This window comes from Leucoraja erinacea, chromosome 4 (assembly GCF_028641065.1).
Source record: "Leucoraja erinacea ecotype New England chromosome 4, Leri_hhj_1, whole genome shotgun sequence".
NCBI classification, from domain to species: Eukaryota; Metazoa; Chordata; class Chondrichthyes; order Rajiformes; family Rajidae; genus Leucoraja; species Leucoraja erinaceus.
In genome coordinates this window covers 82,337,955-82,350,868 of record NC_073380.1, presented here as the reverse complement: position 1 = coordinate 82,350,868, position 12,914 = coordinate 82,337,955, and the positions used below count along the sequence as shown (strand labels likewise).

General features: G+C 41.8%; 1 protein-coding gene across 2 annotated transcripts in view; it reads right to left on the bottom strand.

Annotated features, from left to right (window-relative positions):
• The window catches only part of LOC129696615 (septin-7), a 105,722-nt gene that overhangs the window by 1,645 nt on the left and 91,163 nt on the right, over window positions 1-12,914 (bottom strand). The window contains exons 9-12 of one of the 2 annotated variants that reach the window (XM_055634669.1): window positions 9,367-9,492; window positions 7,334-7,354; window positions 3,319-3,454; window positions 1,606-1,751 (exon numbers count right to left, since the gene is read on the bottom strand). In XM_055634669.1, coding sequence (XP_055490644.1) covers window positions 1,606-1,751; window positions 3,319-3,454; window positions 7,334-7,354; window positions 9,367-9,492 — 429 coding nt within the window. The remainder of the gene's footprint in view (window positions 1-1,605; window positions 1,752-3,318; window positions 3,455-7,333; window positions 7,355-9,366; window positions 9,493-12,914) is intronic. The other variant, XM_055634670.1, reaches the window with a different exon arrangement.

Sequence of the window (12,914 nt, the reverse complement as noted above, 5' to 3'; positions counted from 1 at the left end):
GTACAGCAGGCGGTGAAGAAAGCTAATGGCATGTTGGCCTTCATTGCGAGAGGATTTGAGTTTTGGAGCAAGGAGGTCCTTCTGCAGTTGGATCGCACTTGGGAGTATTGTGTGCAATTTTGGAGCCCTAATTTGAGGAAGGACATTATTGCTATTGAGGGAGTGAAGCGTAGGTTCACCAGGTTAATTCTCGGGATGGCGGAACTGACATATGATGAAAGAATGGGTCGACTGGGCTTGTATTCACTAGAATTTAGAAGGTTGTAGGGGATCTTATAGAAACATATAAAATTATTTTAAGGATTGGACAGGCTAGATGCGGGAAACATGTTCCCGATGTTGGGGGAGTCCAGAACCACGGGTCACAGTTTAAGAATAAGGGGTAGGCCATTGAGGACTGAGATGAGGAAAAACATTTTCACCCAGATAGTTGTGAATCTGTGGAATTCTCTGCCACAGAAGCCAGTGGAGGCCAATTCACTGGATGTTTTCAAGAGAGATTTAGCTCTTAGGGCTAAAAGAATCAAGGGATGTGGGGGAAAAAGCAGGAATGGGGTACTGATTTTAGATGATCTGCTATAATCATATTGAATGGCGGTGCTGGCTCAAAGGGCCTATTTTTGCACCTATGCACCTATTTTTCTATGTTTCTAGCACTCCCAGCATTTTGTGCAGTGCACAAACTGACAGCTTCTGCTGCAACACTAAACCACATTTAACAGATGAAAATACATTGCATGACCTATACCCCTTCTGTTCATGGCCATTAAAAGTGTGCGTGACCCAGGCAAAGGGCGTCGGTTAGGTGCTACGTTCATTAGAACAAGGGGCAAAACGCTGGACAAAACTGAACTTTTGGCAAATATTTACCCCCTGCTTTGTAGGAAGTAGAATAAATCTGCAATCATAAATCATCAGATTGGCTGTCCTGGGGCATGTCTCGGGTGCAAACAATGTCAGAACTATTAACTCCCACACCCAGTACATTTACTGAGATTTAACAAGGGGACAATGATGATCAAAGTTATTGTCACCATGTTGAAGACAATGGTCAGTCACCAAGAGTTTACAAATGGAACTCCAAAACAGCGAATCTGACAATGACAGTGTTTGCATTTTCCAACAAATACAGTCTCTTTAGACTGAGGCATTGTCGTTATATGATTGGGATATGGTACACACAGCTGGGATGCTGCTTTCCGTTTCTCTGCACTACTATCAGCTCGATATCAGGGACACGGCTTCATTAACTCACATAACACAGGGAATCGACTGTTTAATGGAGATCCCAGGCACCGAGACCATCTGCCCTGGATCTAGGATTTGATTCATTGCTTAATTAGTGAAGGATCTGACAGAGACAACAGAAACCCAGGCAGGTGCAATGTGTTCTGAATCACAGACCACTAAGAGTAGTTAATGACATGGGTCTGCAGGGGCCAGAGATCCTGGTCACATAGCTCCACTGAAAATGGGGCACCCATTTATTTTGACTTACTGGTCCACCTTCAGTGCCCCAAACTGCCTGGTGGATAAGTGCAAAGGAGGGGCTGAAGCCCAGGCAGCAGGTACGACTGGGCTGTGAGCATGATCAATGAAGAGTACCTGGTGGAGTCCAACTTCTGCTGCTCCAAGATGCGCTGCTGAGCCTCCCAGTGCTGCTTCTCATCTTCGAACTGGCGACGCTTCTCCTCTAGCTCTTTGTGCTGTGCTTCTAAATTCTTCTTCATTTGTTCATGGCGTCGCTGGAGCTACAAGGCAAGGCACTTACATTAAAGAGAGGAAATAGTGTTCCCTTGCTCCGCGCCTAATTTGATCTAGGACTGTTCACATTTCACCACCTCAGCCCCCATTTCCCAGAATGAAGGACGAACCCCAGTTATTTCAGTCCCAGGGCAGAGTTGGAGGAAACTGAGGACACTTTGCCCCTTACCAACCTGGCACAATTTCAATATTATTTTTAAACAACCCGAGGAACAGAGTTGGCTACCAACTGTGCATCATCAGTTCCTGATGAGCCACACTGATATGTCGAATTGTCTAAAACAAGCATCACAATGAGAGAAAACCTAACAAAAGTTGCAGCTTTGCCAATTCAACAGCTATTTAAACAAAGGTACACAAAATTGCTGGAGAAACTCAGCGGGTGCAGCATTATCTATGGAGCGAAGGAAATAGGCCACGTTTCGGGCCGAAACCTTTCTTCAGACTGATGCTGCACCCGCTGAGTTTCTCCAGCAATTTTGTGTACCTTCGATCTTCCAGCATCTGCAGTTCCTTCTTGAACAGCTATTTAAACAGTTACCATCAGAGCTACACACTTGTCTTCAACGGTCAGTGCATTGAGTATAAAAGTTGGGAAGTTGTGAACACAGGCTAGTCCATCACACACTACCGCTCTCCTTCCCCCCACTCTCCCCCTCCCCCGAGCCCGTCTACTCTATCAACTCTTAACGCTGTCTGGGCAAAGCAACCAAAATAATAAAGGATCATTCACACCTCAGTCTTTCCCTCTACTCCTCTCACCCATCAGGCAGAAAATATGTAACAGTTTGATAGCACGTAACAGCATATTCAGGAACTGCTTCTTTCCCCGATTATCATACAACTGAAGCTACGGTGTAGTTCCAATCTTTCAAACCTACCTCATTGCACTTTCTTTGTACATGTGATGCTACAATGCTGTCCAACATTCTGCACTCTGCTATTTTTGTCTTTGCACTCACTACCTGTTGTACATGTGTACGATTTGATTGTACTCAACGGCATGATTTAACTAGATGTTTAGTTTAGTTCAGTTCAGTTTAGCTGAGAGATACAAGCGCGGAAACAGCCCCTTTCGTCACTGATCGGCGATCCCCGCATATTAACACCATCACATTAGGGATCATTTACACTTATACCAAGTCAATTAACCTACAAACCTGTACGTCTTTGGAGTGTGGGAGGAAACTAAAGATCTCAGAGAAAACCCATGCTGTCAGGGGAGGACGTACAAACTCCACACAGACAGCACCTGTAGTCGGGTTTGAACCTGGATCTCTGGTGCTGCAAACACTGTAAGGCAGCAACTCTACCGCTGTGCCACTGTGCTGCCCTTACAGTGGTTACAGGAAGAGGGTAGGAAAATGGGATTGAGAGAGGAAAATCATCAGCCACGATTGAATGGCAGAGTAGACTCCATGGGTTGAAAAGCTTCATTCTGCTCCTATGACTTATGGCCTTATGGATAGTACACAAAAAGATTTTCACTGTATCTCAGAAGATAACAAACCATTACCAAGCAACTAAGGTATTTGAATTCTGTAATGCAGTTACCTCTGCCTCGGAATCTTTCAGTTTCTGAATCTTCTCCTTGACTTTCATTTCGAAGACTTGTTCCATTTCCATCTCCATCTTCTTCATCTTTGCCACATGTTCTCTCCGTTCTTCCTCCATCTGGGCTAAAGGACTTCTGTAACCGGCAATCAGAATCAGTTAACATTGTGATGCTCAAGTTAAATGGAAACCAAATTCAATTTTAGGAGAGATGCAATTTCATAGTTTTAGAACAAACCAAATCAGGAAATGGTTCTGTGTGCCAGGCCATTCCTTCAACAGATGCCACGCTCGGAGGAGAGTTCTGTGAGCCCTCTCCCACTGCTTCCCTCTGTGATTCCTACTGTTCTCCCAGTATTTTACCATGTTATCCACTTCTAACTTTCCAGTTCTTGTCGCACCCTTTCTCCTCATCTCTCTCTACCAGCTTTCTCCCCAATACTCCACCAGTCTGAGGCGTCCCAACCTAAAACATCATCTGTCCATTTCCCTTCTTTCCCCCTCTTAGATGCTATCTGGCCCCGCGTTCCTCCGGCACTTTGTTTTTTGATCAACATTCTAGCTCCTGCAGATTTGTTTCCATTTTACTCCAAACTCATAACAAATTGACCAAAAGGCTGCTGCATACCTCTGAAGAAACCACACCTCTCCAAAATAAGGATGAAAATCTAATGACAAGAGTGGGAAAACATTTCTTTTTTCATAGTGAACAAATGATTAGGAACAGTGCATTTAGAAAGTGTTCAGGCCCCTTCACCTTTTTCACATTTTGTTACATTACAGCCTTATTCAAAAATAGATTAAATTCATTTTTTTTTTATCATCAATCTACACACAAAACCCCATAATAAAAAAGCAAAAACATGTGTTTAGAAATGTTTGCAAAGTAATTAAAAATAAATAACTGAAATATCACATTTACATAAGTATTCAGACCCTTTACTCACTACTTTGTTGAGGCACCTTTGGCAGCGATTACAGCCTCAAGTCTTCTTGGGTATGATTCTACAAGCTGGGCACACCTGTATTTGGGTAATTTCTCCCATTCTTCTCTACAGATCCTCTCAAGCTCTGTCAGGTTGGATGGGGAGCATCGATGCACAGCTATTTTCAGTCCCTCCAGAGATGTTAAACCGGGTTCAAGTCTGGGCTCTGGCTGGGCCACTCAAGGACATTCACAGATTTGTCACGAAGCCACTCCTGCGTTGTCTTGGCTGTGTGCTTAGGGTCATTGTCCTGTTGGAAGGTGAACCTCAACCCCAGTCTGAGGTCCAGAACGCTCTGGAGCACGTTTTCATCAAGGATCTCTCTGTACTTTGCTCTGTTCATCTTTCCCACAATCCTGACTAGTCTCCCAGTTCCTGCTGCTGAAAAATATCCCCACAGCATGATGCTACCACCACGCTTCACCGTAGTTATGGTATACGCCAGGTGATCAGCGGTGCCTGGTTTCCTCCAGACGTGACGCTTGGCATTCAGGCCGCAGATATAGCTGTCCTTCCAGAAGGTTTTCCCATCTCCACAGAGGAACTCTGAGCTCTGTCAGAGTGACCTCCCTGACTAAGGCCCTTCTTCCCCGATTGCTCAGTTTGGCCGGGCGGCCAGCACTGTGAAGAGACCTGGTGGTTCCAAAGTTTTTCCATTTAAGAATGGCGGAGGCATCTGTGCTCTCCGGGACCTGCAATGCTGCAGAAATTATTTTATACCCTTCCCCAGATCTGTGTCTCGACACAATCCTGTCTCGGGGGTCTACGGACAATTCCTTCGTCTTCATGGCTTGGTTTTTGCTCTGACATGCACTGTCAACTGTGGGACCTTATATAGACAGGCGTGTGCCTTTCTAAATCATGTACAATCAATTTAATTTACCACTGGTGGACTCCTTGGTATCCTTGCAGAAACATCTCAAGGATAATTAATGGAAACAGGATGAACCTAAGCTCAATTTTGAGTGCCATAGCAAAGAGTCTGAATACTTATGCAAATGTGATATTTCAGTTATTTCTTTTTAATTACTTTGCAAAAATTTCTAAACACCTGTTTTCGCTTCTTCATTCTGGTGTATTGTGTGTAGATTGATGATAAAAAAAAATGAATTTAATCAATTTTAAAATGTTGTAACGAAACAAAATGTGGAAAAAGTGAAGGAGTCTGAATACTTTCTGAATGCACTGTACATACATAAGTGCAAATGGGGCCATGCGTTAGGAAATGGAGGAAACATTAAAAGATTACGTGTATATTTAATGCAAAGGGAAGTGGGATTAGAGATGGTATTTGGAATCAGATGGGAAAGGGATGATCAGCAGCTGTAAACCAGCTGGGAAACATAGAAACATAGAAATTAGGTGCAGGTGTAGGCCATTCGGCCCTTCGAGCCTGCACCGCCATTCAATATGATCATGGCTGATCATCCAACTCAGTATCCCGTACCTGCCTTCTCTCCATACCCCCTGATCCCCTTTAGCCACAAGGGCCACATCTAACTCCCTCTTAAATATAGCCAATGAACTGGCCTCAACTACCCTCTGTGGCAGAGAGTTCCAGAGATTCACCACTCTCTGTGTGAAAAAAGTTCTTCTCATCTCGGTTTTAAAGGATTTCCCCCTTATCCTTAAGCTGTGACCCGTTGTCCTGGAAGGAGATGGAAAAGATGAACCCATACCACGGATACTCTCCTGCAATATAGACTCATCTGATCCTAGTTTTCTTCTCCTATTGTTCAATCCTCCACCACCAACTTCACCCCTAATCTCCCCCCCCCCCCCCCCCACTGGTTCCATCTGCCCGTCATCCCCTCCATGTCTGGTTCCACCCATCACCTTCTAGCCTATCCCATGCTCTTACGTACTGCCACATTCCCGTTCCCTCTCAATCCTCAAGGACTCAACCCCAAACGTTCACAGATCCCGGCCGATCTGTTGAGATCTTTTAGCGTTCTCCTTTTCTTTTACTTAGCTGGTATGTGTTTTGATTTGGTCAGTATGGGAGTGGGAAGGAAATATATTGTATAATGTTAGCCAGGCACAAAGAAAACTTCCTGATTTATGAAGATAAGATCAAAGTACATGTTCACTTAAAAACCATGTCTTAATTTTTTCCAGTGTCTCAAAGTTAACAGGAAAACAACAACACATCATGCCCAACAAGGCCCGAATGATACCTAAAGTCAGAGGAAAATGGGAATGCAAAACCAGTCAGCAGAATCGTGAAGACAAAGTCCCAAACACATCCTGATGGAAGGGCTTTACGACAAGAACAGAATACCAGAAATGACAGAGATAAACAAATAAATTGTTCTGGTTAGTGTTACTGTAGACCAGTGCTGGAATTACACCATCTTTGACTAAATTCACGAGTTTCTCCCTCTCTCCTGGATGCCCACTGGAGGAATGCAATGACAGCGAGGTCAATTCTATGCCAAGCGTAGTTACTACAGTATAATTTACACATCACCGTCTAATCCATTCAACAACAGGGAAATGAAAGTAAAATCTTGAGAGTAATGCGGGCCAGCAAATGCAAGAATACTGGTTTGGCCACCACTCCCAAAGAGGATGTGTTGAACTGTGGAAAGGAGCAGGAAAGCAAAAAGCAGTTCAAGTGCTAAGTATCAAGTAGAAGCTTCCTCATCTTTCCTACCACAGGATGTCTGGAAGTAGAGTTAACCAGAAGAGAGAACATGTATAGTTGATTGCTCCAAAAATATGCCATTTAAATTCCTGTTGTAAAATTCCACAACACTTTTGCCAGAGGAAAAATATTTCAATGTTTGTATTTTCTTGCTTGCTGTTAGATTTGGATGATTCAGTTACCTTCCCTACTATTTAGGTATGTTTTGTGAAAAGGATTTTTTTGGAACAAGCAGCTTCTATTTTATTAGGAAATTACACCAATGAGAGAGCCCACCCGACGTCGGAAAGTTTATATGTTCTTGTCCAATGGAACGGAAATTCAAGTTGTTGCTAAAAAAATGTTGAAAAAGTTGTTTCAAATAATTTAAACAACCACTTACATGCCTTCAACTGTGTCAAATCTAAAAAGAAAAACAGATATACAGACACTTAGGATAAGGAAAACACAGCAATGCGTTAAATTACATGGAGAGGTTGTAAAGATGAAATAAAACATTTAAAATCTGACCTAATACAATTTCATTCAATAGTGCAAAAAGGTAAATGGAGAATATAACTTGTATCTGTAACATTCTCAGATTTTCCCATGTGACGTGCAAGGTTTCAGAAGTTGATCTATTCTGCCCTGACAGCGGAAAATTAACTGAATGTCAACTATAACATTCCTATTTGAATTGTAAACTATGAAGAATACCCCACCATACACTTTTTGCCCGGTTTGCTGCACAAGGTTTAACAGAAAGATGATGTTGCCTTATGATGTTGACAGGCCAATCTGCTATTTCTGCTTCTTGTTGCGGCCCATCTTGATTTTCAACCAACCAGAAAATATTCCCCATTATATTTCCCCATCCAAATGTTGGATCCATCAACAGCTGCAGGTGGTACCACCGTGCATCCAGTTTCCCACTTTAAGAGCACTGAAGTTGAATTTCAGCATATTACCTTGCACATCGGATATTCTGAGAAGGTTGCTGCTCCTCGGTTATTTCATTCACCCTTTTCACTCCAAATTACTTTATTACAAGTTTTGGTGGCTTATCAGTTTGAAAAAAACACCTTATTTCAGCTTTAAAAAGACAGTATTTCTTCCGAGTGTGCTCACTCAATTTAGACTTTAAAGCCAAAGCAACCTCCAAATTGAAGAAGCAATTAACTTGTGAATTTGAATTATTATATCAATTAACATTTTACAAGTTCATGGAAATTCAGAAATACTGTCTTCAAACTCCATGTTTTTTAAAATGTGTATTTCCTTTACAACATTCATAATAAAGAAAATTGTTAAAAATATGGCTCAGACTGTGGCCGAGTAAAAAAATCTAAACATCACAAAATGTATAGCACCTTAAAACCACAGTACATCAAATAAACAGTTGATTTTAATCTTGCATGCGTTTCAAGCGACAGAGATTAGAAGCATCATGATGCTGTTCACTAGACCAACGGTCACCATTCATAATGCAAAGCAAGACTAAATTTCAACTATGTAGGGTAGCAATCTTACAACATTGAGATATAAATAAATGCTCTATAAGTGAGATATAAATAAATACTCTATAAACAAATATGAGATTGAAAGAAGATTCATCTTTAATCTTTCTGAGTGATGAAGAATGTGGTATGTTGGAGCTATTAGGCAGAAATAAGCCTAAAAAGAGCAGAATTGATGAGAATTTGGGGAGAATAGAAAGGTGGTTGCTGGCGAGTGTGAACTTGGTAGCCCAAACCATGCTGCCTTGGTACACTAAAGCTAAAGGTGTGTCTGCAATGCCCATGGGCAGGAACTTGCCTGTCCAATCAATTGCTCATGCTTAATTATGTTGCAGAGATGATGATGAAATGGGCTAAATACCTCAGTGGCTTGTGATACCAACAAATATTGCAATATTCTCTTCAGGACTCCATATCTATATTTCAATCCTGCAGTACTGCATCCATTAAGAGTGCCACGTTTCGATTGAAATAATTCCATATCTTGACTAAATGCAGATGGGCAACACAAATAGAATTGCAAGCCACTCCTCGAAGATGTTAGGCTGCGCCAATATACAAGAAATGTTATATTTGTTACACATACGCAAGAAATTTAAGCACCAAACAATAATATGGAGGAAAATAATGATCTCAGTCAATGGAGAGAGGAGCCAAAGCTTTTGGGAAGCCATACCCCTGGGTTAAAAATATTTATTTGGGGAGTGGAATAAAGACAAAAGTATTTGCTGCCAGCTGTTACATAAGGTTTCCAGATGCTTGCTCATTGAAGACACCATTTTGTACAATGTGAATGAACAGGAAAAAAATCCCTTAGATTTGTCGAACGCTTTGAACAAATCCTGCAATCAATTTCTGTAAAGCAGTTAATTAAAAGGTTAAATAAATGCACAACTGCAAAGAGAATAACATTTCTTACTTGGTTAACTGTCCTTTGTTTTTATTGTTATCGACACCATTGTATGTAACTGCAGCCAACTTCCTGCTCCTGTAGTTCTCGTAATGAACATTGTTGGTTACGTCCTTCAGGTCCTGCATGTGAGTTCTGTGTAAAGAAGGGAATAAACTTATGTCTGATGGGTATTTAATAACTAAATTCTATACGAACTGCCAATATTTAACCAAGGTGATAAAAACAAATGTTCCATGTATTGAAGGTCACAATAACAAGACATTAGAATTAGTCCATCACGAGTGCTGGCATCCCCGCAATCAAAGGCATCTACAGGAGGTGCTGCCTCAAAAAGGCAGCCAACGAGAGTGACCGACACCACTCTGGGCACACTCTCATTTCACTACTGCCATTGGGAAGGTGGTATAGGAGCTCGAAAACCAACAATCTCCAGGTTCAGAGCAGCTATTAAACATCACAATCTCCAAGTAAGCTCTGAACTACATAGACTTGTGGACATTGTTTTTGTCTTTGCACCATTATTATTTGTTTTTATATATACACCAAACTTTTTGTGTGTATTGTGGTGTTTACAGAGTACAATGTTTACATCTCTGTGCTGCTGTAAATGACAATGTCATTGTTCCGTTTTGGGACAAATGGCAATAAACACACTTGACTCAAAATATCTTCATTCTAACTGCTCACCGAATGAATCATGGCTCTCTCCAACACCCATTCTTGAAGGAGATATTTCTGAGCAGCTGACAAGCTGAACCAAATCCAAAGGGGCAGCATTGGCAGTAACACCAAAATGTGTTACAAAGGCCAGCATGAAACACGGTTGTTCACAGCAATTTCAAGCAGTGCTCAAGTACCAATTGGCTGCGAGTAACCCTACAATCAAAAATCTTTGGGTGCATGTGCCAGCAATACACTTTCTCTGAGTCACAACATTCACTGTTCATCCATAAACTGTTCATTCTCTATTCGCTTTTAAGCTTGAAGCAGAGTACAAATAGCACCTTAACCATTAAAGACCTAAAACTTAAGAAAATAAAGTACAGAGGCTTGGTCAAAGACAAGCTTTTTATCTGATCCAATTTTTTAAGTGTTTTTTCTAATTTCCCACTGCCAAAGGAAATTGCATCAATATTCAAACTTATCCATATTGCCTTTGAGCTATTCCTGCAATAATATCCACCCAAAAATAATGATAATTGCTCAGTATAGGCAGCAAAGATATAATTTAACTTTTCAAATTATACGCAAACCAAAAATGCTTTTCTTTCCTTCCTTGCACAAATCAATTTAAATCACAAAAACTCCAACATCGAAGGAATTAGTCTTTATTGTTACTGTGTAGTTACCATCCTATTACGATATCTTTCGTATACCAATTCAATTCTGAATTGTTAGTGAACATACAAGTCTTCAAAATTTTACAATACACAATAGGTGCAGGAGTAGGCCATTCGGCCCTTCAAGCCAGCACCGCCATTCAATGTGATCATGGCTGATTATCCACAATCAGTACCCCGTTCCGGCCTTCTCCCCATGTCCCCTGACTCTGCAATCTGCAAGAGCCCTATCCAGCTCTCTCTTGAAAGTATCCAGAGAACTGGCCTCCACCACCCTCTGAGGCAGAAAATTCCACACTCACAACTCTCTGTGAAAAAGTGTTTCCTCATCTCGGTTCTAAATGACTTACCCCTTATTCTTAAACTGTGGCCCCTGGTTCTGGACTCCCCCAGCATCGGGAACATGTTTCCTACCTCTAGCATGTCCAAACCCTTAACAATCTTATATTTTTCAATAAGATCCACTCTCATCCTTCTAAACTCCAGAGTATACAAGCCCAGCCACTCCATTCTCTCAGCATATGACAGTCCCGCCATCCCGGGTATTAACCTTGTAAACCTACGCTGCACTCCCTCAATGGCAAGAATGTCCTTCCTCAAATTAGGGGACCAAAACTGCACACAATATTCCAGGTGTGGTCTCACTGGGACCCTGTACAACTGCAGAAGGACCTCTTTGCTCCTATACTCAACTCCTCTTGTTATGAAGGCCAACATGCCATTCCCTTTCTTCACTGCCTGCTGTACCTGCATGTTTACTTTCATTGACTGATGAACAAGGACCCCTATGATCTCGTTGTACTGCCTCTTTTCCCAACTTGACACCATTTAGATAATAATCTTCCTTCCTGTTTTTGCTACCAAAGTGAATAACCTCACATTTATCCACATTAAACTGCATCTGCCATGCATCTGCCCACTCACCCAACCTGTCCAAGTCACCCTGCATTCTCACTGCATCCTCCTCACAGTTCACACGGCCACCCAGCTTTGTGTCACCTCCCTGAAAGCCCTTTGTAATCCCTTCTTATCACATCAGATGTTTCTACCTTCAAAAGAGAGTGGGAGAGCAGTCATCTTGCCAGAAAAAAATCAATCAACAAAAAAAAATCAGAGGGAAAATTTGAAGATAGTTGTTTTTTTGCAAGTTCAGTGTGTATTCGATTGACAAGGCAGAACATAGAGGAAATCATTAGATTGGCTGAGCAAGAGGCAGAACAGCAAAGAAAAGGAAACCAAGGTGGAGTGGACTGTTAGGAGCAGCCGTGTTGAGCCAAAGAACTGTGTTGAGGAAAAGTGCAACTTGACGCTTTGGCTTGAGAGGTTTCATTGAGAAGGGCTGTGGGAAAAAGTGCCGACCTACCAAGCCTGAAGCAGAGCAGCAGCACATGGAAAATGTCAAATAGGAGCAGTTGGAAATAAATAAAGGAAGCATGCAGGATCACGTGATGTGTTACAGCTGCATGATGTGGGAGCTGATGGACCCCTTAGTTGTTCCTAGTGACCACATCTGCAGCAAGCATCGGGTTCAAAGTTGACGACCTGAAGTATGAGCTTCTAACGCTGCAGCACATCAGGGATGGAATGAATCACCTCGATGCTGCGTTTCTGGAGGCAGTCACACCTGTTAAATTAACTGTCCGCAGATGACCTCATAAACAGAAATACAGCGGCTACACTGCAAGATGCATAATGAATTCTGAAGTGTATAGACACATCCTATCTGTTCAAGTTCAAACAAATGCCTCAAAGCTCATTGGCCTGCAATTCATTCTACAGCAAGACAACGATCCCAAACAAAGGGTGGTCAATTCTTGAGTGGCCAAGTCAATCACTCAATCTGAACCCAATTGAGCATGAGTTTTATATGCTGTTGAAGAGAAAGCTGAAGGGGACTAGCCCCCAAAATAATCTAAAGATGGCTGCAATACAGGCCTGGCAGAGCATCAACAGAGAAGACACCCAGCAACTGCTGATATCCATGAATCGCAGGCTTCAAGCAAAGCATATGCGACAAAATACTAAACAAGACTACTTTCATTTACATGACATTGCTGTGTCCCAAACATTATGGTCCCTGAAACGGGGAGACTATGTATAAACACAGCTGTAATTTCTACATGGTGAAACCAAAATGTATAAAAATGGCCTTTATTAAAATCTGACAATGTACATTTTAACCACATGTGATTTTTTTTCTATTACAAATCTGAA